The 27490-nt window shown below is 44.4% G+C and overlaps 1 protein-coding gene across 1 annotated transcript in view; it reads right to left on the bottom strand.

The window, feature by feature from the left end:
• Positions 1–1732: 1732 nt before the first annotated feature.
• The window catches only part of LOC111068738 (homeotic protein female sterile), a 114826-nt gene continuing 89068 nt past the window's right edge, over positions 1733–27490 (bottom strand). The window contains exons 5-7 of the mRNA XM_022358426.2: positions 19556–20265; positions 17109–19085; positions 1733–1821 (exon numbers count right to left, since the gene is read on the bottom strand). Coding sequence (XP_022214118.2) covers positions 17160–19085; positions 19556–20119 — 2490 coding nt within the window. The 5' untranslated portion in view covers positions 20120–20265 and the 3' untranslated portion in view covers positions 1733–1821; positions 17109–17159. The remainder of the gene's footprint in view (positions 1822–17108; positions 19086–19555; positions 20266–27490) is intronic.

Below are 27490 nucleotides of genomic sequence, written 5' to 3' on the forward strand. Positions count from 1 at the left end.
CATATACATAGGTATGTCTATTTATATTTACTGCATACATATGTACGTATACATATATGCATTCGCTTAAGACACATTTTTCAATAAGTAAGTGGAACAACATCCAACGCCAACTGTTTTATTTTTTCGGTTTCTGCTTTGCTTTTTTCTGGTTTCTTTTGCTTACGATTTCTTTCATTTTCGGTATTTTGTTTCTATTTCTTTTTTTTTTAACTACATTCACATAGATTACACACTTATATTTTGCATTTTCTTATGATTTTTCGTTTTTTTATTTTTTATGTATTTTCTGCCTTTTTCGTACTCGAATCAAAAGTCTTTAATGACAAATATTTTGTGATTTCTCGCCAACGTTTGCTTCCTTTGACTCTATGTTTAGTTTTCCTTAGTTTTTCTTGTGCTTCAATTAAATTGTTTATGTGTCAAATTTATTTACAATTCGTTCAACACTCAGATCTTAAAAGTACCACACACAAAAAAAAAACACCTGTTATTAAATATTTTTCTGTTTTATTAATTATAGTATATTATCATAGTTTATAATCCACAATTTTTACTCTATGTACAAGCATTGCTAGTGTATAAATAATAATGTAAAAAAAAATAAAAAAATGGATTCGTATATATAGTTAAATGTATATATTTTCTGTATAGTATGGTATATATTTGTATATATATATTCTTATATATATATATGCTTATATGATCATGTTTTTAGACAACTTTTTGTGGTGCAATCTTCTAGATCTAGTTTCCACATTCATCTCAAAAAAAATTCATCTCTCCTCATTCGCTCTTCTCGTATTTCTAGTTGGGATGCGATAAAAAAAAAAAATTTCTCTTTTGTATATACATGAATAAATATATATAGATATATGTGTGTGTGTGTGTCTGTGTTTGTTTATGGTATATGTATATATAATCTATGTAGATACATTTATAGCGGTGCCAGATCTGCCAGATGGTTAATAATACATATATTTTGAATATATATATTGATCAATTCTGTGCTTAGTAACGATTAAAGATTTAAAATGTTCATCAGCCCTAGCCATAGCCCTAGCCCTAGGTCCTAGCCCCCACACATCCAGGAAAAAAACATCGATATACATCTATTCAACATACAACATCGTTATCGTAATCGTAATCGGTTATCATTATTATCTTTTATCGTTTACTGCATGCGATCGGGCGGGGAGATTTTTCCTTGCGTTTCTTTCTTGCCTTTTATTTTCTGTACGCATTGCGCTCATTCCATTCTGTAGTTACTTTTGTTTTGTAGGTACCTTGCGTTCCATTCATTCATTCATCATTCATTCAATCCATTCTCTGAATCGCCTCCCCCCCTATTCCCTACTCATCCACACCTTACAACATGTCTGTGAGGGAGTCACATTGCTGATCCTGGAATATCGGGCGGCAACACTCCTCGACGGCATCGTATTTGTAGTAGCGTCGACGACTCCTCTGGCCGACAGTGTGACCGTAGTAACGTTGCTTCTGATTTCTGGCATATCTCTGATATTCAACTAGCTCCTGCCCGCCCTCGTCCTCCGCCTCTGCCTCTGCCTCCGCCTCCTGCTGCTTATCGTCATCTTCGTTTTCGACAAGCTCGAAGGGATATTTGTGATCTTTGTGTAGGGCATATCGACTACCGGCTCGCTGCAATGATGATGTGGACGATGACGTGGACGCTGACGATGTCAGCTGCTGATGCTGATGTTGGCCGCTGCTTCTGCTGCTGCTGCTAATGCTGTTGCTGTTGCTGGGTTGGTGGTAATAGTGGATGGCATGGCATGAGGCAGTCTTTGAATTGTATTCCTGCAAACGATACAAAACAGTAACAAGAATACGATTAGTTGTGTATTGGATCTAATTTTAAAGATATGTATGATAAGGATACTCCCCAATGGAGATAACAATAATTATCTTTTTTCAGCATTTATCAACATAACAGTAAGAATAAGAAATGCAAATGGCATTCGATTTCCCTCCCCCCATATTATTCTGATCTCTAAATTGCTTGCTTTCCGATCACTTTTTTGTAGTTCAACAAGTCCTGAGATTCTTGGGGCGCTGGGTCAAGTCAAGCAATTGACTTTTGGCAGCTTCTTCTTTTAGTTTCGCCCCTGCTGCTGCTGCTGCTGCTGCTGGTGCTGCCCCCAACTGGAATATTGTCTGCTTTGAAATTTGTTGCACAAATTGTGGCAACAAATTTTGTGTGTTGCTGCCGCTTTTGGCGCACTGCCTCGACATCTGTGTCCATGTGGCCAATGGGTTTCTATGGGTGTATTGTCTGTGTGTGTGTCTGTGTGTGTGTGTGTGTGTGTTTGTGTGTGTGTAAATAACCAACATAATGGCAGAAATGTCGCATTCTCATAAAGTTGGCGCTGACTTCCAGTTGGTATCCTCTGCTTCTGCTTCGGCCTGCCAGCCTGCCAGCCTGCTGCCGCACCCTCTGCTCCTGCTTCCTGTTCCTCCTCGCATATTATCAATAAATTGCATCTGACTGCCGGAGCAGCAGACAACAAAACGGTAGCCCCGTAGCCCCATCTATGCGCCACCCTAACACCACCCTCACACCACACACCACACACCATACACCATACACCATACCGTTCCCACCACCACCTGCCTAACCCGTTATTAAGTGAGCCTCGTTGTATATCGAAACACTGAGAGAAACTGCTATCAGGTTTAACCAAAAGTAAGCAGCTTTTTCATAGGAGATATGGGAATAAAATAGATCAAATCATCATGGAAAATATCGTAGAAAATAAAAATACTCGTAAAGGTACAACTGCTCCATTCACAATCGACGCTAGCTAGAACCACAAGCAAAAAGTGCCCAAGAAAATAAACGAGAATCCAATAACCAAATACATGTCATGTGCATGAGGCGGCACTGAAGCTCGATTCAAGTCTCGCCGATTAAAATCGGTATGTAGGAATTGTTATTATGTTGCTATTCAGAATTTTATTTTTTATTTATAAGACAACAAAATTTCTTTGAAGAAATTCCCATAAAAACCATCGAAACTTTTATGGTAACTGCTGTGCCTGTTGCCAAGAAAATTTCTATCCCATAGCCAATAAAAATATATCCACAAAAGTAATGGACACTTGAATCAACCAAAAGTATAGATTGTTTTGATTTTGCTAGTAAGATGCTTTCTTTTCCTGATTAAATGCCATTTTCCATGAGTTTTGGAATGTTTTTTTCCTATTTTTACATATTTTCTTCTCAGTGTTAGGGGATGGGGGGCTGGAATGGGTGGGGGTTGGGGTTGGGGTTGGCTCTGTCGTACCGCACCTTGTTCTAATTTATTTATTGTTGCATGCATGTTCTTTTATTGGGTGCTATCCCGGTCCCATCCACACCCCCTTCTTTCTATCTTTCTCTGTCCCCCCCCCCAACTGTTGACCGCAATATTGCTGCTGGGAAGCCCTGCTCCTGCTCCTGGCCCGGCACCTTCTGCCTTTGCTTCTGCCTCTGCCTCTGGCTGGACTTTAACAATTATGTTTTTTGGGGTTCGGTCAAAGTCAACACCGGAAAATGTCTGACAATTTGATGCACTTGTCGCTCTCTGTCGCTCTCCACCAAAAAGCAAGCAGTGGAAGGGGCAGGGGGGCCAGGGAACACATTTGGTGCCAAAGTTATTAAGCAAAAACGTATGGGGAGGGGGAAGGGTAGGGATGGAATTTTAAGCCTCAGCTAAAAGGCAGAGACGAGTTTTAGAAGCGGCTTAAAGGCAGGGTCCAAATGTATTTGGAATAGCCCGTGAAAAATTCAGAGAGCACTACTACATTCAGCTACCCCCTGCACCCCCACCCCCACCACGCAACAGTTGTACCCTTTCCCTTTTCCATATATACATATGTACACATATATACGTGTATGTATGTGTGTATTTTTTGTTGTTGTTGCAAGTTTATTGATGTCGACGTGAGTTTTTCATGCCTCAGCAGACAGTGAAGGGAATGGGGTGGCGCAGATGGGAGGGATGTGGTCTGTGGGGTGGGGGGTGTATGCGGGTGGAAGGGCAGACTCGTCTGCAACGTGACAAAACCCATTATAGATGCGACCGCAAAGATAACACTCAATGGCTCTGGCTCGGGCTCTGGCTCGGGCTCTGACCAGGCAAAGGTCCGGGCTCCGGGCTCCGGGGTCCAGGGGACACTCCCGACTTCTGATGGATGCCCCCGAAAAAGACCGAGAAAGAGTGGGAGAGTGAGGCACGGACAGAGGAAAGGTGAGAGTTGATTCTTGTTTTTTTTTGAGGGGTGGGGAGGGGCACATAAATTTCATTTTGCAAGCCATCAAAAAGTTAAGTCAACGATAAATTGAATGGCTGCATGATTGACTGAATGAATGAAGGCCAAAAAGAGCAGGGCTGCGGAGATTGGCGGAGGGGTGAGCTGTGTACAAGGGGCACGGGGGAGCAGGCTGCTGCTGCTGCTGCTGCTGCTGCGGCTGTCACTTGCTTTTCGGTCACGGTGTGGCTCGTTGCGTTCGCACAGACATCAAAATCCACATTAAAAAAGAGACAGAGCGCGAGAGATAGCGAAAGAGATGGTTGACATCACAAAAGAAAGAGACAAATGCATATGCAGGGGGTCTGGGGGACTGGGTTGCTGGGGTGCTGGGGGGGAGGTTGTCGCTGGGTGTAAAAACCTTCAATATAAATATAAAAACCGTCAACACAGGCCACACACAACAACCAACAATGCCAAAAAGTCAAAAGCCGTCACAAAGCGTCATTGAACCAACCAGCAGGGCAGTATAGAGCGGGATGGGGGGTGAGGGGTGGTGAGGGGTGGTTGAGCGTCAAACACCTTTCATATGAAAAGCATTCTTTGCCGTCGTATCTGTCTGTCTGTGTGTCTGTGTGTCTGTCTGCATGGGAGGCGTAGCGGTCTCTTTGCTGTTTTCTTTTTTTATTGCAACAAGGCGTGGCATGGACATGTGACATGTGTGCTTACCCCTCTCCCCACCCCCTGCCACTCTCTGACAATGTCATGGCAACACCTACCCGAAGGGGTGGGGTGGGGAGGGGCGTGTGCCCCGACAATTGTGCGGAAATATTAAATCTGCGCTTCACAAAAAACAGGAGAAGAGAAAAACTCGAGGAAGTAAAAATATTTCGAAAATATCCAACACCTGTAGGTGGGAGCGACACGTCGAAAGGGGCGGGGCGGAGTACGGTACCTGATGCTCTGTTGGGTAATGGGCGTGTTTCAATTTTTATATAAACTGCAATAAACATGAATTGGGTCGTAAGCAGCAGAAGCATTCAGGCGGCAGTCCCGCCCCAGCCCCCATTCAGTCAAAGGCAGACAGGCAGTGAGGCAGCCAGGCAGCCAGGCAGCCAGTCAGTGAGGCAGCCAGGAAGGCCAGAGTTAATACTGATTATGTCCCTGTTGGATGGATGTCAGCGGAAGGATGATCCAGAGGAGGCTGAAGTGGAGGAGGCTCCCCCGGAAGGGTGGGCCAACATCTGCTATGGAATATAATGGATCATTTGAACGAGAGAGGAAACAGCAGTTTTAGTGCTGGTATAATGCGAGCAAAAGGTTGATTGTTATTTTGTGTTATGTGGCGATGGCACTGGCACTGGGATAAGGGTTAAGTCAGGCATTGGCTAGGGGTGTGAAGCATAAGGGTTAGCACTGCGAATGGAGTTGATTAGTTGAGGCGTTAAGTAGGGTTCTATTCCCACTTGCAGACTGGGAAAAGGTTAATTTAAAATTGGATAACATTATGATTGAATCATTCAACGATTGAGGGCGATTTAGTGACTAAAGATAGAGCCTAAACCAGGCATTGCTCAAGTCCAAAAAGGAGCTTAAGCACTGTTTAATGCTGGAGACGATTGTGTGTGGTTAATACAAATAAAGTTGGCCAGAGTTTAACTTCTTTAAGTGCTCAAAAAGTTGGAGTTTTATATGGCTTAGGGCAGATAAAAAGATAAAAAGCGAAAAGTCAGGGAATTGATACAGCTATAATTGGTTATGGCTATGATTGGCCTACGGGATTTAAATGGGGTTTCAATTAGTCCTCCGTTTGGCTGAACTTTTCGTATGATTAAGTCTCTCAGGGAGTTTAATTGGTTTAAAGGCCACACGATGTCACGTTCTAGTATATTATGTGGTAAAGTAAAGCCAAGACAAAAGCAAAATCCGGACTACAGTACATACATATGTACATAAATAAATACATATCTACATACATATATCAAAGATAAGCTCAGGTCGTGGGGCATTAAGTTAACTTTAAGTTAAGCGAAAAGGTCAAACTTAACCTAAGGTCAGGCCTGGCCCTCTAGCAAGAACCATCTCGCCCCACCCCACCCCATCCCATTCATAAATGCATTACATCAAAAACCATTGCCTACTTTCCAGCGCCCTATACTGTGGCACAAAGTGTTGCCTGCTTTTTGGGGCGGCTCTCGTTCGACTGCACTTAAAGGTTACATTGGGTTGCATGAGGCTGGGTTGGGTTGGGTTATGTGTGTGTGTGTGTGTGTGTGTGTGTGTGTGTGTTTGTTCCAAGGCGTTTCAAGCGGGTGGGGCCTGGTTGTTGTGCAGTGAAATTTCTGACAGGTCATAAATTGGCACAATGGGTGGGCCAGCCAGCCAGCCAGCCAGCCAGGCAAACTCCATCCAAAAACCACCCACTTTCGGCGGAATGCAACACTCCCCCCGTCGCCAAGCCCAAGTCAAACAACACCAATACAACATTCCGTTGCGCAAAGATATGTACACACGTATACCGTATACCGTATGCATGTATGTATATTCCGATGACCATGGTGTAGTCTCGTTGTTGTGGCTGTTGGCTGTTGCTGTTGGTTATACGCGCGCTGGCTGGCTGGCTGGCTGGCTGGCTGGCTCTTCAACAACGAGAAAAACCAAAAACCCAAAAACCAAAACCGAAACGAAATGAAACCGAACAGAAAACGCATTCCCCCCCGCCGTTCCATCAAGACAAAAGCTCTTGCACAAATAAAGGTGTGAAGAGCCAACAGAGAGCGACAACGACAACGCCGGCCACACTCCTCCTTTACTCAATCCCCCCCCCACCATATACAACATACTTTATAGTATATATGTAGGTATATATTTTTTTTACAGTTAATGAAGCGACCCAAGGACCAAACGACAAGCGAATGGCCGAAACCAAAGTATGATAAAACAACAGCAATGCGAAAACAACAAAGGAACAACGGAATGTGGAGAGGGGGGGCGGCGGGTTTTCCGCAAGGATTCGAAGGTGAGAGTACCCCTTATGCCACAATAAAGTATTTCGACTATATTTCCAATCCAAAAGAAATGTTTATTGGATCGCAGGGGTTGAATATATTAACTCTTTTCATCTGGCAACCTTTAAGGAAACATTTAAAGAGATTTTAGCATTAAATATGTGGATTTCGCCTTTCTCCGCTCCGACTGTGACACTTTTTCCTTGAATGTAAGGGACATACCCCGCCCCTTCGCAAAAAGGGGTATCTGAAAAAACAGCCGCACAGGGGCACACACCTCTCACCTCACGGCTCGTTTGTTTCGCTTGTTTATTAGCCCTGCCCCCGTGCCACCGCACTATGGGCCCAACTCAATTTTCAAAAGAAAAAAAAAACCCTGGTTTTGAATACTTAGTATTAGAAAAAGAGTGAGCATATAAATTGCGTACCATGCTCCATTTCCATAGATGGCGCCACATTCACAAAATCAGCTGTGCAAACCAGCTGTTGTCACTGTAAAGCACGCGCAGTGAAAATGTCTCAATTTAATTACAATTTTAAATTTCTCATAAATTAACCGATCAAATTTTTTGATTGAATCTTAATCTGTTGGGTTTTGACTACGTGTTTTGTATTGTTAACTGCATCTAGTAGTTGTGATGTCTTCGTACTTATAGGTTAAAGTAAGTCCTTTTTTTGAGTCAATTTTGATTGAAAAATGATTTTTGAAAATGTATATTTAGTGAGTCCCACATAGTCCCGCCTTGACATCTATTGTGTGTCGTAGATTAATTAATTCTTGTTGTAATGTATATAGTAAGAAATACCACATTGGACCAAAATTCTTAAAAGTTACATTAGTATATCAAAACACCCAAAATCAACAATACAGAGCTGTTTGCCGTTCTATTTTGTTCTAAAACAACTAGTTGTATGCCCAGAAAAGACTAAATTGATTCGCAAGGCTGTACAGAACCCAGTGGGAAAGCCGCCAACACTCTGACCCAACGAGCATCCTGGAAAAAGCGTTTTCCACCCTGACAAAAGCGTTTTTCTCTTTGCGGCAACCATTTAAAATTTGTGTTTTTTTTTCAAATCAAAATTTTTGTTTTTTTTTATGCGTGCCACGCCTTTATAATTTTAATAAAAATTAATTTAATTAATTTCTTAATAAAAATGTTTTAAAACTTATAAATAATTAATTTTTAATATGCATTATTAAAAAAAGGCGGTGCCACACCACACCACAAAAACTAATTTGAAAAATCTTGTTTCGTTGGCGAGTTATTAATTTTTGGCCAACAAAAGTGGTCGTTGGGACCATAGTGCACCGCTGCCAATGTCCAGCAACAAAATGGCCGCCGCCGACGCGCTTAATTGTGCGGCCAGCAACCGGAAACGGAAACTGATTGTGCGGTCTGGCAGGGCGCCCACTTCTCTTGCACTCTTTCGAGGCTTGCCCTCTTGCGATTTTCAACAAATCTCATTCACATTACAAGCGAGCGACCGAGCATGGGCCAGGCCGCGATTTAGCTGGCGTTTTTAGTCGCGCTGGCGGCTTTCCAATCAACGCATTTGACATTTTGCTAGCTCGTGTTGCCCCATGCTCCATGCCACTTGCCCCTGGCAGCAGTTGCACTGCTTGCCGCACATTGATTAAGCAAAGGGAAAAGGAATAGGGGTGGGGGAGGAGCAGTTGGAGGCCTACGTCAATCGGTTTGTTTGTTTGCCAAAAAAAAAAAAAAACACCAAAAAAACTGACTTTGAGATTCTATTTATTCTCCCTCTCACTCTCTCCCGCGTGTGTGTGTGTTTGCTGTTTTGTTTTTTAGTTCGTTTTGTGTCCTGATTGATGGGCTTAGATAAGGTTGGGGGAGGGAATGGGGATGGGGATGGGGCTGTCGTTTGCATTTAACAGTTGGTATCCCTGCTCCCGACTTCTCCAACGCCAGCGGCAGAAAGAACAACGAAATCGCGTTCAATTGAAGCTGCTCCACATCTCTCTCCTCACCACTCCACGCCTCTCAGTCTACTTTTTTTCTCTCGTAATTGATGTGTCTGCGTTGCGTTTTGCCTTCATCTCTATTCCCCGTTATCCCCCTGCCATCCATTTTTTCCCATTTCTCATTCCACCAGAGAAGAGAGCGACAGCATGGGAGATAGTAGGTCCAAGAGTTGCACATCTCTATTATAACTTTCTCTGTGGCAAAAGGACACAGCGCGAAGGATAGTGGTTTTCGGACAAGCGAAAGAAGATCTAAGACAAGATAATCCCAACACAGAGATTTTTTCCGCGCTGCAGGCGGAAAATATTGTTCCGGCAAAAGCTATGAGACTGTGAAACGTTTACCCTACATTTATTTTTGGGTGCTTTTTTGTGATAGTTCTGAAAGAATACTAGCGACTTTTATTCAGATAAAGTGAGTTCAAGATAAGGAAAATATATTCCGTTAAATTTTGAGATATTTAAAAATAAGTTGGGAATCTTGTAGAAGATTCGCATAAAAAAAAATGAATCAAAATCACGAATATTCCTAGAGATATCTCTACGAACGGAATAATGAAAGAGTTTTGCATATATTGATGAACTTCTATCTTCAATCAAATTTCAAGGTTTCTAATTAGGGGCGTTGACCTAAACAAAAGTACATCAAATATTAGAACCATTAATTAATAGAAAAATTAAGTTAGCAATAAATTCTAGAAAAGACGAAAAGTACTAGAAAATATCACAAATAACTAGAAAAGTAACCCAAAAAAAAAGCGCTTAAATAATAAATATACAATATAAATATCAAATCAAATTCATACCACAAAAAAAAAAAGTTAAGGTAAAAATGTGAAAATACCTACCAAAATAAATAACAACACAAACCTAACACAAATACGCAAGTATGCAATAAAAATAAAATTTCAATCGTCTCGTTACTTCCCCAATCAGAAACAAAAGACTCCAAAATTAAATGGCGAGACCATTCTCGTTTTCAATGTCAACTTAAAGATGATTCCTGGGGATTCCTTTCCACTTTCTCTTCACTCTCCAATTATTCAAATTAGTGGCACAATGAGGCTGTGATTCGTTTGCTTTCGCGTGAAACCGTTTGGTAACCATATCACAGGGTTAGTCGAAGACGTCGGCGGCGACTACGATTATCAATTGCTCTTCACGCACGTTTGGCAGTTAATGCAGTCATCAGAGTCGCAAAACCCAATCCCAAGACTCAATCCCAGAAAAATACAACCCCTCTCTCTATTTATACCCAAAGCATCAACCCACGCACCAGCTGCGTGTTGCGTGCTGCGTGCTGCGGAGAAGTCTCAACCAAACCGAACCTCAAGTCGATAATTTAATGGTCTCTGCCATTTAATCTGCATTGAATTTATTATCTTGGAAAAAATTAATCTTGATATGTGGCCGGCTTATGTCGAGACGATGAACGCGAGACTGTGACTCCGACTCCGATGGCGATGCCGACTGCGACTGGGACTGGGAGCGATGACGAAAATAGCTAAAAAGCCGCGACAAGCACGCGCCACACCCCAGACATCCCCCCTCTTCACTTCTCATCTCTTGCCTCATTCTCAATGAGTAATTCTCCCCCGTGAATATCTCATAAAAATTTGCAATTGTGCGGGTGTGCTGCCACTGCCTTTCGCTTCTTCTCGTGCTGGCTGGCTGGCTGGCTGGCTGGAGTGTCTCTAAATCTTTAAAGAATTATTTACTACAGTTTTCTTCTTAGACGACGAGGACTTTGTCGGAAGGGAGGGGGGGAAGCCGGAGCCACAGCCACAGCCAGAGCCAGAGCCAGAGCCAGAGCACAGAAACCAGAGGCGGAATGGTGGGTGATTTTGGTTTAGACAACCCCCAAAAAAGTAACAGGAGGGTGGGGGGGATATACATATACTCTTATTCGTACTCCTGTGTGTGTGTGTGTGTGGGTGTGTGTGTGTACTCGTATATGAAAGGGAATCCAGACAATGTCACCACCAGCTACCGTTGAGCCACCCTCAGAGCTGTGTTATTGCTTAACGCTTGCCATTGTCCTCAGGTCCTCCTCCGGGCTCCGTTACGTTTCGCCATTCCGTTCGTGTGTCCATCCGCCCAGGCGCTTGCCTTATCCATTCCCTTGGACCATGGCTTGGCGCCTTGCCAGACCCCCAGACCCAAGACCAAAGACCCCCGGCCCAGGCCCAGGCCCAGACTCGTACTCGTACGATACCGGGCCTTGTCCTTGCAAATTTATTGTGTTACCCACGCGACTGCGACTTTGGCGCCAGCGGGTTAAGGTTTTCGCTTTTCTTCCACTTTGATACACTCGCAAAAATATGGGACCGATACCCTTTGTAACGCAGTTGAGTGTTGGAATGAGGAGAATTATGGGTGGGCGGTTTAGGACATTTTCATACTCTTCAATTGGGTAGATTACACAGTTCTTAAAATACAGCACATTCGGGCAGTGAATATACAAAAATCTTTGAAATACAAGAGTGCTGGTAAGAGAGTATAAATATGGGGAAAATACCGATAAAAATATCAGAAAACAGGATTTATGCCCATGAAATTACTAATACATGAAAAAACTATTTAATAAATACTAATATCCAAAAAATTAAAAAATATATGTATATACTAGCTTAATAATGAAACAAATAATAAAGAATAGAAATACAACAAATGCAGCAGCCTATTGGAAAGTACACCCCAAACAAAATCTTAATCTCAAATTCTGAAAAAATATAAGAGACCAAAATATATCTAAGAACACTAAGAAAAAAGATTTAAGGATATACTAAGCAAACAAAAAAAAAATACTTGAAGAAAATGGTAAAAGATGACGAAATATTAAAAAAAAATTCAGTGGACGAAATATGTTAAAAATTACATATTTATAATGTTCCATAATCGAAAAGAAATCGTAAAAATAATAAGAGTAGAGTCGCTCAACATCAATAAAATTCCCATAAAATGCCGCAAACTGTCAAATCATTTTGCTATCTTTTGCTCTTAAAACTCCCCAGCTATAACATTCTCTTTCGGTGTAGTTTCTGTAGAGAAACATTGCCTGCCGCACAAAAGTCTTGTATGCCGCGACATTTCCCCCCAATCCCCACCAGGGAAAACCCTTCACTACTATAACAATTTCTATGTCAGAAAGTCCCTTCATTTTAAGGAGGAAACAGGCAAAGGGGGCCGCCTTCATCAGTCAATTTTTAATCAGTCGAAGGAAATCTGGCTCCAGCAATAGAAAAAAAATCAGAGCCCAGGAATGACGGGACGTTCTCCATTCAAAAGAGCGAAACTTCAGACAAATTTTGCTGTGACCCCTCGTGACCAAAGCTGTGGGTCTCTGCCTCTGGGATGGGGTGATGGGGGGTGCCGTTTCCTTCCTCCGTCCCGCTTCGTCCCGCTTCGTCCCTTCCTCTCACCATGCCTCTGGGGGCTGTTTAAATAGAAATGTTGTTCATTTGAGTACTAGACGTACGAAGTATTTTGGCTGCTGTTGCCGTTTGCCGTTTGCCATTTGCCGTTGCTCTTCTTTTATTATGGCTAAGTGAATGTTTATGCCCGATTTCCTTGCATACTCGTCGCACGAGTCTGTGGGGGGAGTCCAGTCCACTCTTCCTCTCTGGGGCCAGCCCCTTCTTTTTTTGTTGGCCTTATCTTCATTACTTATATGCGGCATTGTCCAGCTCTGGAATCCCTAAATCGCCCGGCATCGTCCTGTTCCTGGTCCTGGGGCGCATTCACATTCACATTCCCACATTCCCACATCCCACATACATTTTCATATTTGGCCAAAAGCAGCAGCAACAGCAACAGCAGACGTTTCCCCATTTTGATGTGTCTCTGATTTCATTTCGGAGTTCCTTTTCCTCTTCCTTTCGTTTGGGTCCTTCCTTCTCCATTTCGCTTCCGCTTTGCTCGTAGCATTTTTTTGCCCCTTTTGCTTTATTAGCCGCCGCCGTTGCTGCTGTTGCCGCTGCCGCTGCCGCAAGTTTAAAATGTTTTATTATTGTTGGCTACATTTAAACGATTCAAAGGGACGGACTCCGCCAGAAAGTGTGGCATGGGCGGCATGGGGGGGGGCATGTGGCACTGACTGACTGTCAAATCGAGTGTGCACAAATCGTTTCAAGATAGAGTTTTGGTCACCCAACCATTTTCGGGGCACACACACACACACATATGTATATGATATTAGAGTAAAATTCCAAAAGAAAAAGAGGGGAATCCTATTCCTATTCCGATTCCAATGCTCCTCTGATGACGATGACGATGATGATGTGATGTCTGGCAGGAGCACAAGTTTGTAGTTGAAGCACTCCAAAAATGTGCACTCCTCTCCACTCTCCACACTCTCCCCACTCTCTCTGTGAATGGTCGAAATTGAATGCCATCGATGAAGGGCACACAAATGGAATGAATAGGAATGAATGGGGGGGAGATGGAGGGTGTGTGTGCAGAGTGAGTGAGTTCAAGGTGAATGCTGAGGGAACGTGTCTACCTGAGAGTGTGCATAGTACATATGTACATGTGTATATTGAGGGAGGTAAATGCAAATATTATAAATATAACGAAACACGAAAGCCGAAAGGAAACACCCACAGAAGTTGCAAACAATTCAGACATTTGGCAATACGTTTAATATTAAACGGTATATCGTTCATAAACCATTTTATCGGACGTATTTTATACTTTATTACAGGAAAATCAACAACAATTTTCGAGATTTCCATCGACTATCAAACATTTTGCATGGTATTTTCTTTTTGCATTTGCGGTTGGGAATAGTCGCTGGAAGCCTTAAAGAGTCTCAAAGTTAGTGGAGGAAATCTTTAAGGGAATTCAAGGTGAGTGCTGGCCTTTGAATGGTGGACAGAACTGAATGAATTTATGAGCATGAATGACTGCAGCTGAAAACCAGACCAATACCATAAATGACTTAAGAATTCCCCCCTCTCGCATGGACTGGTGGAGAGTGGTATTCCCCGGGCCACTTGGTCACTCAATGGACCATTCACACATGCACATTCGCGCATTCAAAACGGGGCGCATTGAATGGACCGTTGGGTTCCGTTCCGTTCCGTTCAGTTCAGTTCAGTTCCGCTCCCCCTTTTCGGAGCACAGCACTCATGAATATCATCGCCCGGATCCCTTTCTCCCGGGACTCTCTCTTATTCGGCACTGGGATCTGCCCTGCCACCGTTTACTTCACATGCTACTTAACACCCGAGGCAAATTAGTTGCGCCTCAGCGCAGTTTCGAATATAAATCAACGCAGCGGACAACAAACGCACCAAAGAACAGAGAGGCTACGGTTACGGATGTGGAGAAACGAAGTTGTTGATACCCTAACACACACATACTTTTCCCTGTTCTACTAGCAGTCGAAAACACCCGAGGAATGATGCGATTGGGGGCCTTGGTTCGGTGTGAAAATGTTCGACTAAGGGAAAGGAAACTTTTATGTCGAATGAAAAGAATGAAAAGCTAAATAAATACGGAGAGGAAATTTAAGAATACTAAATAAATACTAAAAATACTACAAAATATACTGAAGCAAATTATGATAAAAAGTTTTTTTTAATTAAAAAATTGTATTTAAAAAATACTAAAAATACCAAAGAAATACTGAATAGTACTAAACAAAATTTGTTTGAATTCTTAATAAATGCTTAGCTACCAAAAAACTATTCATCAAGTACTTTCCAAAATCTCTTGAGTTTCTTTTTAAATTTTTAGGTTTCAGGGGTATGGTACGAATATTCTATATATAATTATTATACACACAAAAAAAATACCACGAGTGGGATTTTTGGAAGGAATATTCCTACTGCTTGCTAGGTTTCTAAATGTGGAGATCCGATTCAGGGGGTTTTCTTCCTTCTTGTACTATGGGCACTTTCTTTTCTTCATTTTTAAATTTAAATACATCGAATACCCAAAGTACCCTTCTTCACTCTCGTTCTCTCTCTCTCTTTACAGGGTATATTAATGCGGGAGTAGGAACAACAACTTTGTTGTGTATTCCGGCAGGCCGTAGCATTTCCGTGCATTTTTCGCAACAGATTTTTTATGGTTCCCGAAACGTGCGCACGGCGCACCCTGCGGATGCCAAACACACACGCACACGCAGCGATGCAGCGCAGGGGCTGAAGTGTGGTTGCCCTTCAGCCTTATACCCTCCCACCCTTCACCTTCCACCCCACACCCTCTGTGTGTTCCCACCCCCTTGTCGACGACGGTTGCCTGTCGAATTGCATCGAGAATCCCATCGCCATTCCCACTCCAGGGATCTCTCCCGCTCTCCTTCTCTCTCCGTACGCACAATTGTGCAAATTGACAGATTTATAACAAAATGCAATGAATAACGATATTATTCACACACACCCGTGGATGAGTGGGGGGAATACTCCTTCTTGGGTTTTGTCTCGCATTTCAACAGGCGCCTTAATGGTCGTCGTTTGTGCTGCTGCTGCTGCTGCTGCATCTTGTGCCCCTCCCTTCCATTCCATTCCATTCCATTTCATCGACTGTTTTGGTAATCCCCGTGACCATTGCCATAAAAATGGGGGCATATGTAGCCGAGTGTCTGCTGCTGCCACTGCTGCTGATGAGCGATCTCCGGATTACCCCAGTTCTTTCGGTTATAAATTAATTTTCTTCATTTTTCGGCTACAGCATGGAAGATGAAACTGAAAATGAAGCTGGGGCTGAGGCTCAATGCTGAAGGCTGAATGCTGAATGCTGAAACCTAAAGCCTCAAGTCTGAGGCTCAGGGGCTGCTGATGCTGGAAATCTATGCAGTTCAATCAGTTTTAATTGATTCATTTTTGGAGTGGATGGAGGGGAGAGGGTGAGCGGATAGAGGATGGGGTGGGGAGGGGAGGATGGGTATTATAAGAGAGGGTGAAACACCACCTCCCACATAATGATGATGTTTTTTTTGGGCTCTCTCTCTCTCTCTCTCTTGTTGCAAGTTAATAAATTTATTATCTTGGGAATGTGGATTTGCTGCTGCTGCTGCTGCTGCTGCTGCTGCCCATCTCTTTCTATCTATAACTTCCTCTCTTTCTCTTTCTCTCTGTGCCACTTCCTGAATGAGTCCAACGGAAGTGCCTCATTGCTTTTGAAACGGAGCCCTGGCAATGGCCCTGACTCTCTTTCTCTCTCTCTCTCTAGCTCTCCGTTCTCGTACTCGAAAACAGGCCGCAAATTTATTATGATTAAAGTTGAAAAGTTGAAATTGATGCCGCCCGGAAAAACCAGTGCTCTACATACATATATTGTAGAGTGTGTGTGTGTGTGTGTGTGTGTGTGTGTTTGTGTGCCCCCCGAGGCTGCTGGTGGTGGGGGTGGGAATATTGTACGATGATGATAGCTGATGGCTGATGGCCAGATAATCATGGAATATGATCTTAAATGACAAAACGGTGTCCCCCCATCCATGCCACAGCAAAAGGATTCCACAGCCAGAATAATGATTGCCGGGCTGCTGCTCGGGCGCTGTGATTTCTGTGCTTTTGGGATCAGTTTTAATAGGGAAATCCAGCGAGTATATGGGAGCAAGGCAAATGCTTTGCTGAGAGTCTTTGGGAATGGAGGATTCATGTGGAATACTCCGAGGATATATGAATATAATATATTCGATTATTATACTGGTCGGCACGCACACATTCCCATGTTTTGCAGTGCGTTTGTGTGCTGATGCTGACCACTGCAGTGCACTGCACGGGTAATGTGAGTGGCAGCGCCTTTTGCTTTACCCCATAGTTAGGGCCGTGCCGAGCCCTGATATATATATACAGATCTAGCAGTAGGATTTACAACATTTAAAGATATTGCTCAAGCAACTCTCCACTCACCATGACAATAGTCCATTTCTTGCATATGTGACGCAGCGCCTTTTTGTAGCATCACGGTTTCATGGTCCAGAAATTCTTCTTGGGTTTCGCTCCGGTGGATAGTGCCACATTGCTGCTGCTGCTGAGGCTGCAGCTGCCTGCTCCAGACATGGCCACCGCTGTGGATATACCTCCACCCATTCCCATGCCCATGCCCATGCCCATGCCGCCCATACCCGCCGTTCCGGAGGCAATCGATCGGCCGGAGGCCCGCTGCTGATCTGCCGAACAGCGTCGCGGATAATGGAAGGGCGACAGGGAGCCCAGGCTGGTCTCCTGCAGCATGCCACCACCCACGCCGGCAGCAGCAGTACCGCCAGCAGCAGTCGGTCCCGCCACAGCAGCAGCACAGGCAGCACCAGCAGCACCTCCTGCTCCGCCCATCATGCCCATTCCTGCGATGCCTTGATCCTCGCCGCAGCTGGCCATGCTGCTCTTCGATGTGGATGTCCCGGAGGCTGTCGACGAGCGGCAGCTGCGAATATTATGGGGCAATGTGTTGTTGTTGTTGATGTTGTTGTTGTTGTTTAGGGGATGCTGCTGCTGCTGCTGCTGGTGGAGCGTGGGATTCAAGCTGAGATTCAGATTGAGATTGGGATTGTGGCCAGTGGGCGTGGCTGACTTGTAGTAGCGCAAACTTTCATTGTAGCTGGCACCGCTGCTGCTGCCACTGCCACTGAATCCGCTGTCCAGATCCCCCTCATCGAATTCCGGATTGATGCAGCTGCCCGTGTGTCCATGCTGGTGATGCTGCTGCTGCTGCTGCTGCTGATGATGATGCTGCTGCTGCTGCTGCTGCTGCTGGTGATGATGCTGGTGATGATGGTGATGGTGATCCTTCAGCTCCATGCTGTTCAGAGTGCTCGACAGATTCTCGAGACTGGCATGCGAGGCCGAACTGGAGGCAGCACTGGCACTGGCACTGGCCGCCGCTCCGCCCAGCAATCCGCCACGGCGTGGCCGCTGGGCGGTCTTCGATTGGCTGCCGCCGCTGCTGTTGGCCACCAGTGAGGATGGCGCCGCCGCTGCTCCCGCAGGGGAGGAGGAGGTGGAGCAGGCCCCTGCCTGTCCCATGCCACCGCTGCTGGAGGGGGCATTCATGGGCCCCAATCCCAGCTCATCGACGGCCACGGCTATCGCATGACTGGGGCTAATATCGGGCGGCGTTGGGGGCATAATCAGTGCCTCCAGCGAGAGATTTAGCTCGTCGAGCACACGGAAATGATTGTGCTGGACGCGGCGTTGCTCCTCCTTCACGTTGCCCACGCTGGACGAGGCGATGCGATTGTCGGAGAGCACCTTGCGGATCTTCTGCTCACTGACCTCCTCGTACAGGTTCTCGGTGGTGCCGTAGCGTGTGGTGTACGTGTGCCTGTCCCGATCCTCGGCGCTCGGCGACGACGAAGTCGACTGCCCACCGTTGTGTGTCGATGACTTGGAGCGGAAGCTTTTGGCCAACAGGGCGCGTATGGAGTTCCTGGGCGGACTCTTCGATGGCGCCTGCATCTGTCCATGGGCCTGAGCCTGAGCCTGCGCCTGCGCCTGGGCATGAGCTATGGCCTGGGCCTGTGCGGATCCCTGGGCGGGCACATTCGTGTGGCACTTGGCCGCCCCTGGCTCATAGTAGGCGTACGAGTAGACATGATTGAACGGTGCCGCTGCGGCAGCTGCACCAGCAGCCCCACCGCTGGCCCCTGCACCTGCCCCGGCACCGCCCGAGCCGACCCCATTGAAGGCCACATGCAACGACGGTGTGGAGGACATTCCGCCACCAGAGGCGCCACCGCCATGCGAGGGTGTGGCGCTGCTGCTGCTGGGCGTCATAACGCCAGCGGCAAAACCATAGTCCAGCGATGATGTGGACGACGAGGACTGTGTGTTGGTTGTGGGCTCAAAGCGTTCCATGGTGGCGGCAATATTCTTGCGGGACCATTTGACCTACACATCAGGAGAGAAAGAGAATGGAGATCGGTTAAGCATATAGAAGGAAATCGAAAAAGTATCCTTTCGCTTAGGGGAACATTTGTAGATTGAAATCTGTGGAATTTCCAGCATTTAGTGAAATTCCCGTGCCAAGAAATTTGTGTTCCCCTAAGTAAAAGGCTCCAGCCCTAAAAAAATGTATCCTTTCACTTAGGGGAAAAACCAATAAGGATCATATAAGGAAGAGGCCTCTGCTGTGTCCATACTACTGTTTTCCGACTCTGTTAAGTGTTATTCCCGTAAGTGAAAGGCTCTACCTCCAAGAGAATGATCCCCTACTTAAGGAATGCGTCCTTTCACTTAGGGGAACATTTGCAGAGCGCAATCAATGGGAATTCCCATAGATTTTTCCTTTCTGCTTTCCTCTGCTCTTCGTTTATTGTTCCCCCAAGTGAAAGGCTCTCCTGCAAATAGCGAAGCCTCACCTGCTGTTCTACGTCCATTTTGTGATTACTCCTGCGACTATGTCCGCGTCGTCGACGCTCCGTAAATGCCTCCCCATGGCTGCTGCCCAACAGCAGCTGCTCCCCGCCATTCTGCTGCGATGAGGATGACGAGGAAGAGGGCGCTGCTGGCATGCAGAACTCGATGCTGTCCATGTCATCGGGAAAGATCAGATGGGAGCCCACGTGGTGGTGGTGGCCCAGTGTGGCCGCTGTGCCATGGCCCCCCATGCTCAGGCCGTGGCCGTGGTTGTGGCCGTGGCCATGGCCGCCATGATTGAGGGTCATTTGATGCGCTGCCGTGGACGAGGTGGAGCGCTGGCTGGGATGCCGCATCGAGCCGCCGACGCCACCACCACCCCCGGGGGCATTGTGCACGGCCGCGGCTGTCGTCTGGTGCTGATGCGAGTGTGCATGCGGATGCGGATGCGGATGTGGATAGTCGCCCGGTGGCGGCGGCGCAAAGCTGGCGAACTGTGGCGATGCGCAACGATTCTGAAATTTGGATGCAGACGCTGCATTGCTGCTGGCACTGGCCGGATACATTGTTCTCTCTGGTTCTTCGACGATCGTTCTGGATTCTCTCTCTGGCTTCTCTTCCTTCTCTCTCTCTCTCTCTCTCTCTCTGTCTCTCGGGGGAGATTCTTCGCTGTATTTTGGTGTAGGTTTTCCTGCTAGTAGTGGGGCATCATCTGTGGCGAGAGAGAAGTAAAACATGGCCATTAATCAGAGTTGGAAATAGGAAGCATCCTCGTGCCTCTTTCACCCCCGAATGCGCATGCGGGCAGTGAGCAGGGGGAATGCGGCATGCGGCAAGCGGCAAGCGGCGTGGGTCCAAGATGCATGACTGACATGCCATGCTAAAATCCCACAAATAAAAGCTGGAATTATGAGCTTTACCAGAGCTATCCCACCCTCTGCCCCGGTTCCCGGTTCTAGCCCCACAGTCAATTCCAATTTATTTATGCGAAAACATTGTTGCCACAATAAGTGGCAGAGTGGCAGAGGAAGCAGGGACATACAGCAGCAGCAGCAACAGCAACAGCACGCATGTAAAACATTTGGCGCTGGCATGCCACCAGAGTTCCAGTTCCCACTCAGCTACCAAATGCTCTATGCCACATGCCCCATCAGTTGTTGCTCTCTCTCTCTCTCTCTCTCTCCACGAAATGCCATAAAACAGCATTAAAGCTATTAACAGTCAAAGGAGAGGCAAAGGCAGAAGGAAGCCAAAGCGTGGGAGGAGCAAGAAGCAACAAAACAACAGAAACAACAGAAACAAGCAAATGTTTAGTGACGAGAGCCTGCTGCCCCTTTTGGTGCCTTGCCACTGCCACTGCCACAGGGGGAAACATAAATCAATCAGTGGGAGAGTCAGATCCCTTTATGAGTCGCCCTGGCCATGGCCCCCAGCGTGTGTCCAAGATAATCCTAGAAGGCAGACAGACTGACACAAAACCTGTATATACTACATACATGTGGCATGCCACATGTACGATATATATCCGCCGCAAGTACAGCGAGACCTCAAGGCCACGTTTGAAGACCGAACAGAGCCGAGTCTCTCTCCCTCTCTCTCTCTCTCTCTCTCTCTGTAGCTTTCCTCTCCGGTTATTATCGGTTATTAGAACGCCTTCAAGGGAAACAGAAATTAAAGAAAATATAAGCCTCCCCCGAAATGGTCATTCTCTTTTACGACGAACTCGAACATTTCGAGGGCTTAAAGGCCCGTAAAAAATCTGTTCAGCGAATCTCAATGATTCATCAGGGCTTGCCACAGAGAAATGCTAGAAGCAAACGGCATGAGCAGAGTAATTCCTAATAACTGCTTTTTATTTAGGTAACGAATACAGTGGAATGAACTACTCCGGGGAAGTTCTTGAATTATGTGAATCAAATGGATAAATAAAATGAAATAATGATGCACATTGATATATTGGCATTGGCATATGAATATGCCAGAAAATACTGCAAAAAATTAAGAAAAATACGGAGTAAGTACTATAGAAACGTGGAAAATTACAACTGAAAAATAAAATAAGTCGTCGTTGTTGCGCCAGAATGGCAATTGGCTTTGGTAATTTTTGCAAAATGTTTCTTTAAAAATTAAGCAATTATTTTGGATTATAGATTAAAATGGAATACAAAAATATTCGCATATATGATGGGAATAGCGAGTTTGATTACCTCGTACACCCCACGCTTTTCAATGCCCATCACTTGCATTCTCCCACGTACCAATCCAGAGGGTATACAAAAATCCAAATGAATTTCCCTTTCCCTTCCCCACTGCCATCTTTCTGGTTCGTCTTTCGTCCCGCTTTTCCTCTGATTGATATATCAAATTGATAGCCATCCGCCGGCTGCTATATAGTCAAATGTTTGGATGGGTTGTTCCTCCTCGTCCTCCTCCTCCTCCTCCTTCACTGTTGCTGTTGCTGTTGCTGCTGCTGCTGCTGCTGCTGCAATACCCAATTTCCATTTCCCCGTAAATACTTCTACTACGTACATACATATGTACATATGTATGTATATATTGCATCCGTACCTCTATCACATTTTGACTGCCTCAATCTGTCTATTGCCATCTCTGTCCAAACTCTTAACAAAACTCGGAAATGTTTGTGCCTCCCTTCGTATTTGCTTTTCCTTTTTTTCAGCTTCTCTTTTTGGTTTGCTTTTTGTTTGGGTTTCTGCTTTCTGTTCTGTTCTGCTGTCTCTCTTTATTTTTTTGTCTGTTTTTCTCATTTTTCTCTGGGATTTTTCTAGTATTTTTTTGTTGTTAGTTTTTGTTACGTTTTTTGTTTCTTTTTTTTTTTTTGTTTCTGCATGCAAATTCTAACGAGTTGTTTGTGGTCTTGTCGAGGCGTTGCCAACAATAAAAAATGGCCCACAAAACAAAAAAGCCAACAGCAGAAACAGCAGAAACAACACTGATAACAGAGAACAACAATGCCAACAATATGCCGTTTATTTGCTGCATTTGTGCAACATTTTGATACGAGTATTCCCACTGATTGAGTTGCTTTCGTTTCTGCCTAAAAACCAAAGGCAAACTGCACAAACACCAGACAGACCAATATTGCAATTGATATGCATTTTTCAATTAAGATTTCTGTGCAGGGATTCTCATAAAACATTTGCCCGTGAATCTCTGCTGCTGCACTTTCAAATGATTGCTGGTGGTATTTTTTGTCTGTTACTTTTAGGGTATTTTTTTGTTGTTTTTTTTTTCTGTTTTTCGTTGGTACACTATTTCAAGCAAAGGAATGTGTGTTTTTTATTTGATTTTGGGAATGTAAATAATTGTAAAAGCTTCTTTAAGATGGAATTTCTCATATATTTTGTGCATCAATTTGCAAAACATTTAATGGAATTCATTGGGAAAATCTTTTAAAATATTATCCATTATTTTTTTTTAAGTATTTTTATTTTAATATTTTAAAGAAATTTTAGAGGAATTTATTCTTTTTTTATAATTTCACGGTCTTCTTAATTTGTTCAACATATATATTTAAAACAGATTTTCGTATCATGTTTAAATACAATTAACCCTGAGAGTATCAGCACCATTTGGTTAACCATTTTATGCCTTAGATAACACTAGTCAACACATTTTTCCCAAGGAACAAAACCAACTTTTCTTAAAGATTTGGGGCTTACAAATGTATTTTTTTTTACCTGAAGAAAAAGGATAAGCTATTTTCACATAGTTACTCGGTTAAACTTTGCTATTTTGAAAGATAATTGCTTATAAAGTTGAAATAAGTTTCAAAATCAAAAAAAACCATGGTTGGCGTCGTTCAAGGTATCGCTGGAGAGCTTTGGAGCTAAAATTTCATTAAAATATGGAAAATGAACAAAAAATACCTTTTCGAAGCGAGCCAATCCCATTGGGTGATCAGGTACCAAATGACAACCCTTTTTCGTTTGTTTGTCCATTGGCAGTTGGGCTCGCAACCTTCCAAAAGGTATTTTGTTCATTTTTCCTATTTTAGGTTTGGTTAACGAATTTTAGCTCAAACAACAAATAACGCACCATACACAAAAAAAGGGGACAAAAATATTTTTTTTTACTTTAAATTTGTAAAAACCTAAAAATTTTGCTTTAATATCCCAGACGGTAAAGTAATCTAACTTCTAGTGTTTTTCTTTCAAAATAAAACAACCAGTAATACTAGGTTATGTGAAAAAAGTCCTTGAAAATTTTAAAAAAAATCAGAAAAAATTTTTAAAAATTTAAACCATAATCAGAAAAGTCGGTTTGGATCCTTGGGGAAAAAAAGTTGTGATATGTAATCATTAAATCTGTTATTAAACTATAAATTTTTAGTTGAAAAACATCAATCAAAAGATCCCTTAAAAAGCTCTTCTTCTTGGTAAGTTTCAAAGCAATTATAGATTCATAAGAATATCTTGCTTTACTCTCTTCTACTCTGTACACCTTTTCTATATGTACTTTATAATATATACCCGATCGATGTTCAACTTTCAACCTGGTTTTTCCTTGGCCAAAAACCACTCGCCTAATGCAATTCTCGGATGCAAAAGCCATAAAAATATCTATTTTAATCGAACACTTTGTAGAAAACTCTCCTTACTCTTTTCTTATATTATTTTTCCTTTAGTCGTAGGTCTCCCCATGCTTCACTCCCTTCCTCTCGCTCTCTCTTTCTCTCACCCTACCCAACTCGTTCTGTGTGTGCCACCTCGCTCGTCAGGTGATAGGAGGAGGGAGGATGGTGCACGAGATGGTGCACCGTTTGGCAAAAGCAATTTAAAGTCTTCTGAATCTTGGGTTCATCCTCTTCCGTCTGTCGTCGTCCTCTGGGGCCCACAGCAGCAGCGGCAGCGGCAGCTGCAAGAATGAGAGGAGTTCCAAGCACCAAAGCATTGAATGTATCTTATGGATACATCCCCAGCAGCCCCAATCCACGTTCTGTATTTGAATGCCTCAGCTGCCTGCTGGCAATTCGATTTCATGCTGCAATTTAATTTGCTTCACTTTGGCCCCGACAGCAGCAGGCAGCAGTCAGCAGCCAGCACAGTTTTCGATTTGAAAAGCAAAAGTATCTCAAGGCAAGAGGTTCTTTCTGCTACACCACACCACACCCCAACCCACCCCACCCCATCCCCGCCGCACAGCACTTGGAAAAAGGGCAACAGGTTCGGGGGCCCATGGACTCATTAGGCAGTCATCGAGTGCGCTCTCGGCACACACAAAAAGAGAGCTCATGAGTCGAGTCTCATCCCATCCCATCGGCAGTCGGCAGTTGGTTTGTCATTAACACATTTTGTGCATGTTGTGCATCATTAGAGGAGGCACATGAAAGGAAAAGGATAGTCCCCCCCCACCCACACACACACACACACACGGCCACAGTACACGGCAAGAAATGAGTGGGTGACTTTCGGGGTGTGATTTGCTGGTGGAAATCAAATCAAGTTGGCGATCACTGTGCCTAACACATTTTACTTTACATATAATTTAAATATAATTTTCAACACTTTTACTACAAGCTGTTCCCACTTATTGTTTCAATGGATTAATCTAATCGAATACTTTCTCTTCTCAGTAACTGTTCCCACTCATTACTCCAGTTCATTTATCTCTGTGTTCCAACTGTTCCCATCAACTGTTCCCACCTATTGATCTCTGCTTTCAAACTGTTCCCAGTCGGATATTTCGCAATTTCTCTTCTCAGTCAGTGTTCCCACTCAAAACTCTTCCCACTCATTATGCCAATATATTTATTGTGTTTGTGTTCCAACTGTTCCCATCAACTGCTCCCATTTATCGATCTCTGCTTGCCAGCTGTTCCCAGTGCCCACTTGAACAACTGTTCCCACTTACAGATTTCAAAACATATTCAAATATATTTTGGTACATAGTTTCGATTCGATTTCTACCAGTGCAGTCATTTCACATGTTTCATTATTTCAACAATGCTCCTGACACGTGGCGTCTCCAGTCAGGCCAACACACCGCTGTACGCCTCTCCCCCAACCACCCACTACTCCTCCTCATTTAGCTACACCCTTTCAGGGCCCTTGCCCTTTTCCCGCACCACACTCGTACTGTCACACCCCTTGCTCCGCTCCGCTCTCATCTGCCATCGCCCTAACCAAAATTATTCATTGATGTCAATGCCAAAGAGGAGATTTTCCCAGGCACTCATCCTGCCGCTGCCACTGCCCCTGCCTCTGCCTTGAGCTGTGCTGCTGCTGCGGCTGATGGTCCGTCCTTCTCCTGGTTTTCCTGCTTGCCATGCATACGAAAATTGGCCAATTTGGCGCAGCGTTTGACTTCACTTTGTTGTTGCTGCTGCTGTTGCTGCTGCTCCTAGAATCCAGCAACAGGATGAGGCACAGAGTCCAGAGAGAGGCTGTGTCTGTGTGCGTGTGTTCCCCATCAGCTCAGAAAGGAGCAGAGCCGAAGAGCAGCAGCAGAGTCACGGACGGGCAGTATGGCGGACTGGCGAGTAAAACGAGGAACTGCATTTGCCTTTTGTTTCCTTTGGACTTTGGGACTCTTGGCGTTGGCGTTGGCATTGGCATTGGCGGCGTCCTCCACGTAATGACTTTAATTAACATACATACAGGAAACTTTTGGCAGTGGGGGGCGGACTGGCGGCAGGCAACAGCTCGTGGCACAAGCGCTCAAGTGGAAGCTTTTTTTTGGCCAGAAAGAGGAGCTGCAAAAACAGAAACCGAACGGAACCGAACCGAACAGAACACACAAAATGTGGGCCACAACTTGGTGGCCAATGTTGCAGCTGCAACAACAATAACAACACTGCGCGGTGGCAGCAGCAGAAACAACAACAATCGGTAGCTTAATGAAAGGGAAATGCATTCTGCCAGCTGTTTTTCTTTCAACTTCTTCCGTATTCAAATATTTGATCAAATGAATGAGAAAATTTCATTGGAAAACTAAAGAAAATATGCGAGTGGAAATTTGCCGAGAAATGTTAGACAATTATTGGGTCAAGTGGAGCGTATGAATAGATGAGGGAGAGAGAGAGAGAGTAAGAGGCTTAACTTGTGGATAATCTGCAGATTAGATAATAGACGGTTAGGGAAAGGGGATTCCCCTACAGTGGAAACAAAATCAGTTGCCCCATGTGAATGTGCTGCCAATGAAAGTGTTGTATTAAGACCTTCTCTACATACTCGTATGTGTACTCGTATGTATTTATATCCCCATGTACGTACAATTTTATCCCTTAATCGAACCAAAAACTACTCACACTTTCCAGAGAGCAGAAAGCTTTCCGCTGTACTCTTTCCAATCTGTTTATCAAACAGAACCTTTTCTCCAAATGTACCAAGCGAATGGCAACTTATTGGAATTTCGAAATTGATAGTGTGGACATCCATTCCCCTCGCACTCTCGCACTCTGCACGCTCGCCCTCTCACTGTCATCACAGCCTAAAAGCAGATGAGGGCCAAGATTTCGTGTGTGTGTTTTTTATTTCACTTTTATTGTGTTTTATGTCGCAACACACACGACAGAGACAAGCAGACAGACGACACACACACACACAAAAAAGTCAACCAGAAATCGGCTTAACATCAGGGAAAAGCCGAATGAAGAAAAGAAACGAAATTTTGAAGAGCAACAACACAATCCACAAGAGATGCGTATCTTGCGGTGCCCCAACAGTCCCCTTCACCCTGCCTGGCCACGGTTATCATCTCCATGTTAGTGGAGGCTTAAGCCATGAAGATTTTCATTTTCTATTTCATAAAGTGAAGGGCAGGGAATGGGTATGGCAAATGGATAGGGTCGGATTTGAATGGAATGGGTTTTGAATGTGGAGATTTGTTGTATGCCACACTGTCTCTCACTCTCCCTGCATCGCATTCTCCATCTCCCATCTCCCATCTACGCTTCTTCGATACTTTTGATATGC

This window comes from Drosophila obscura, unplaced genomic scaffold (assembly GCF_018151105.1).
Source record: "Drosophila obscura isolate BZ-5 IFL unplaced genomic scaffold, ASM1815110v1 contig_73, whole genome shotgun sequence".
NCBI classification, from domain to species: domain Eukaryota; kingdom Metazoa; phylum Arthropoda; class Insecta; order Diptera; family Drosophilidae; genus Drosophila; species Drosophila obscura.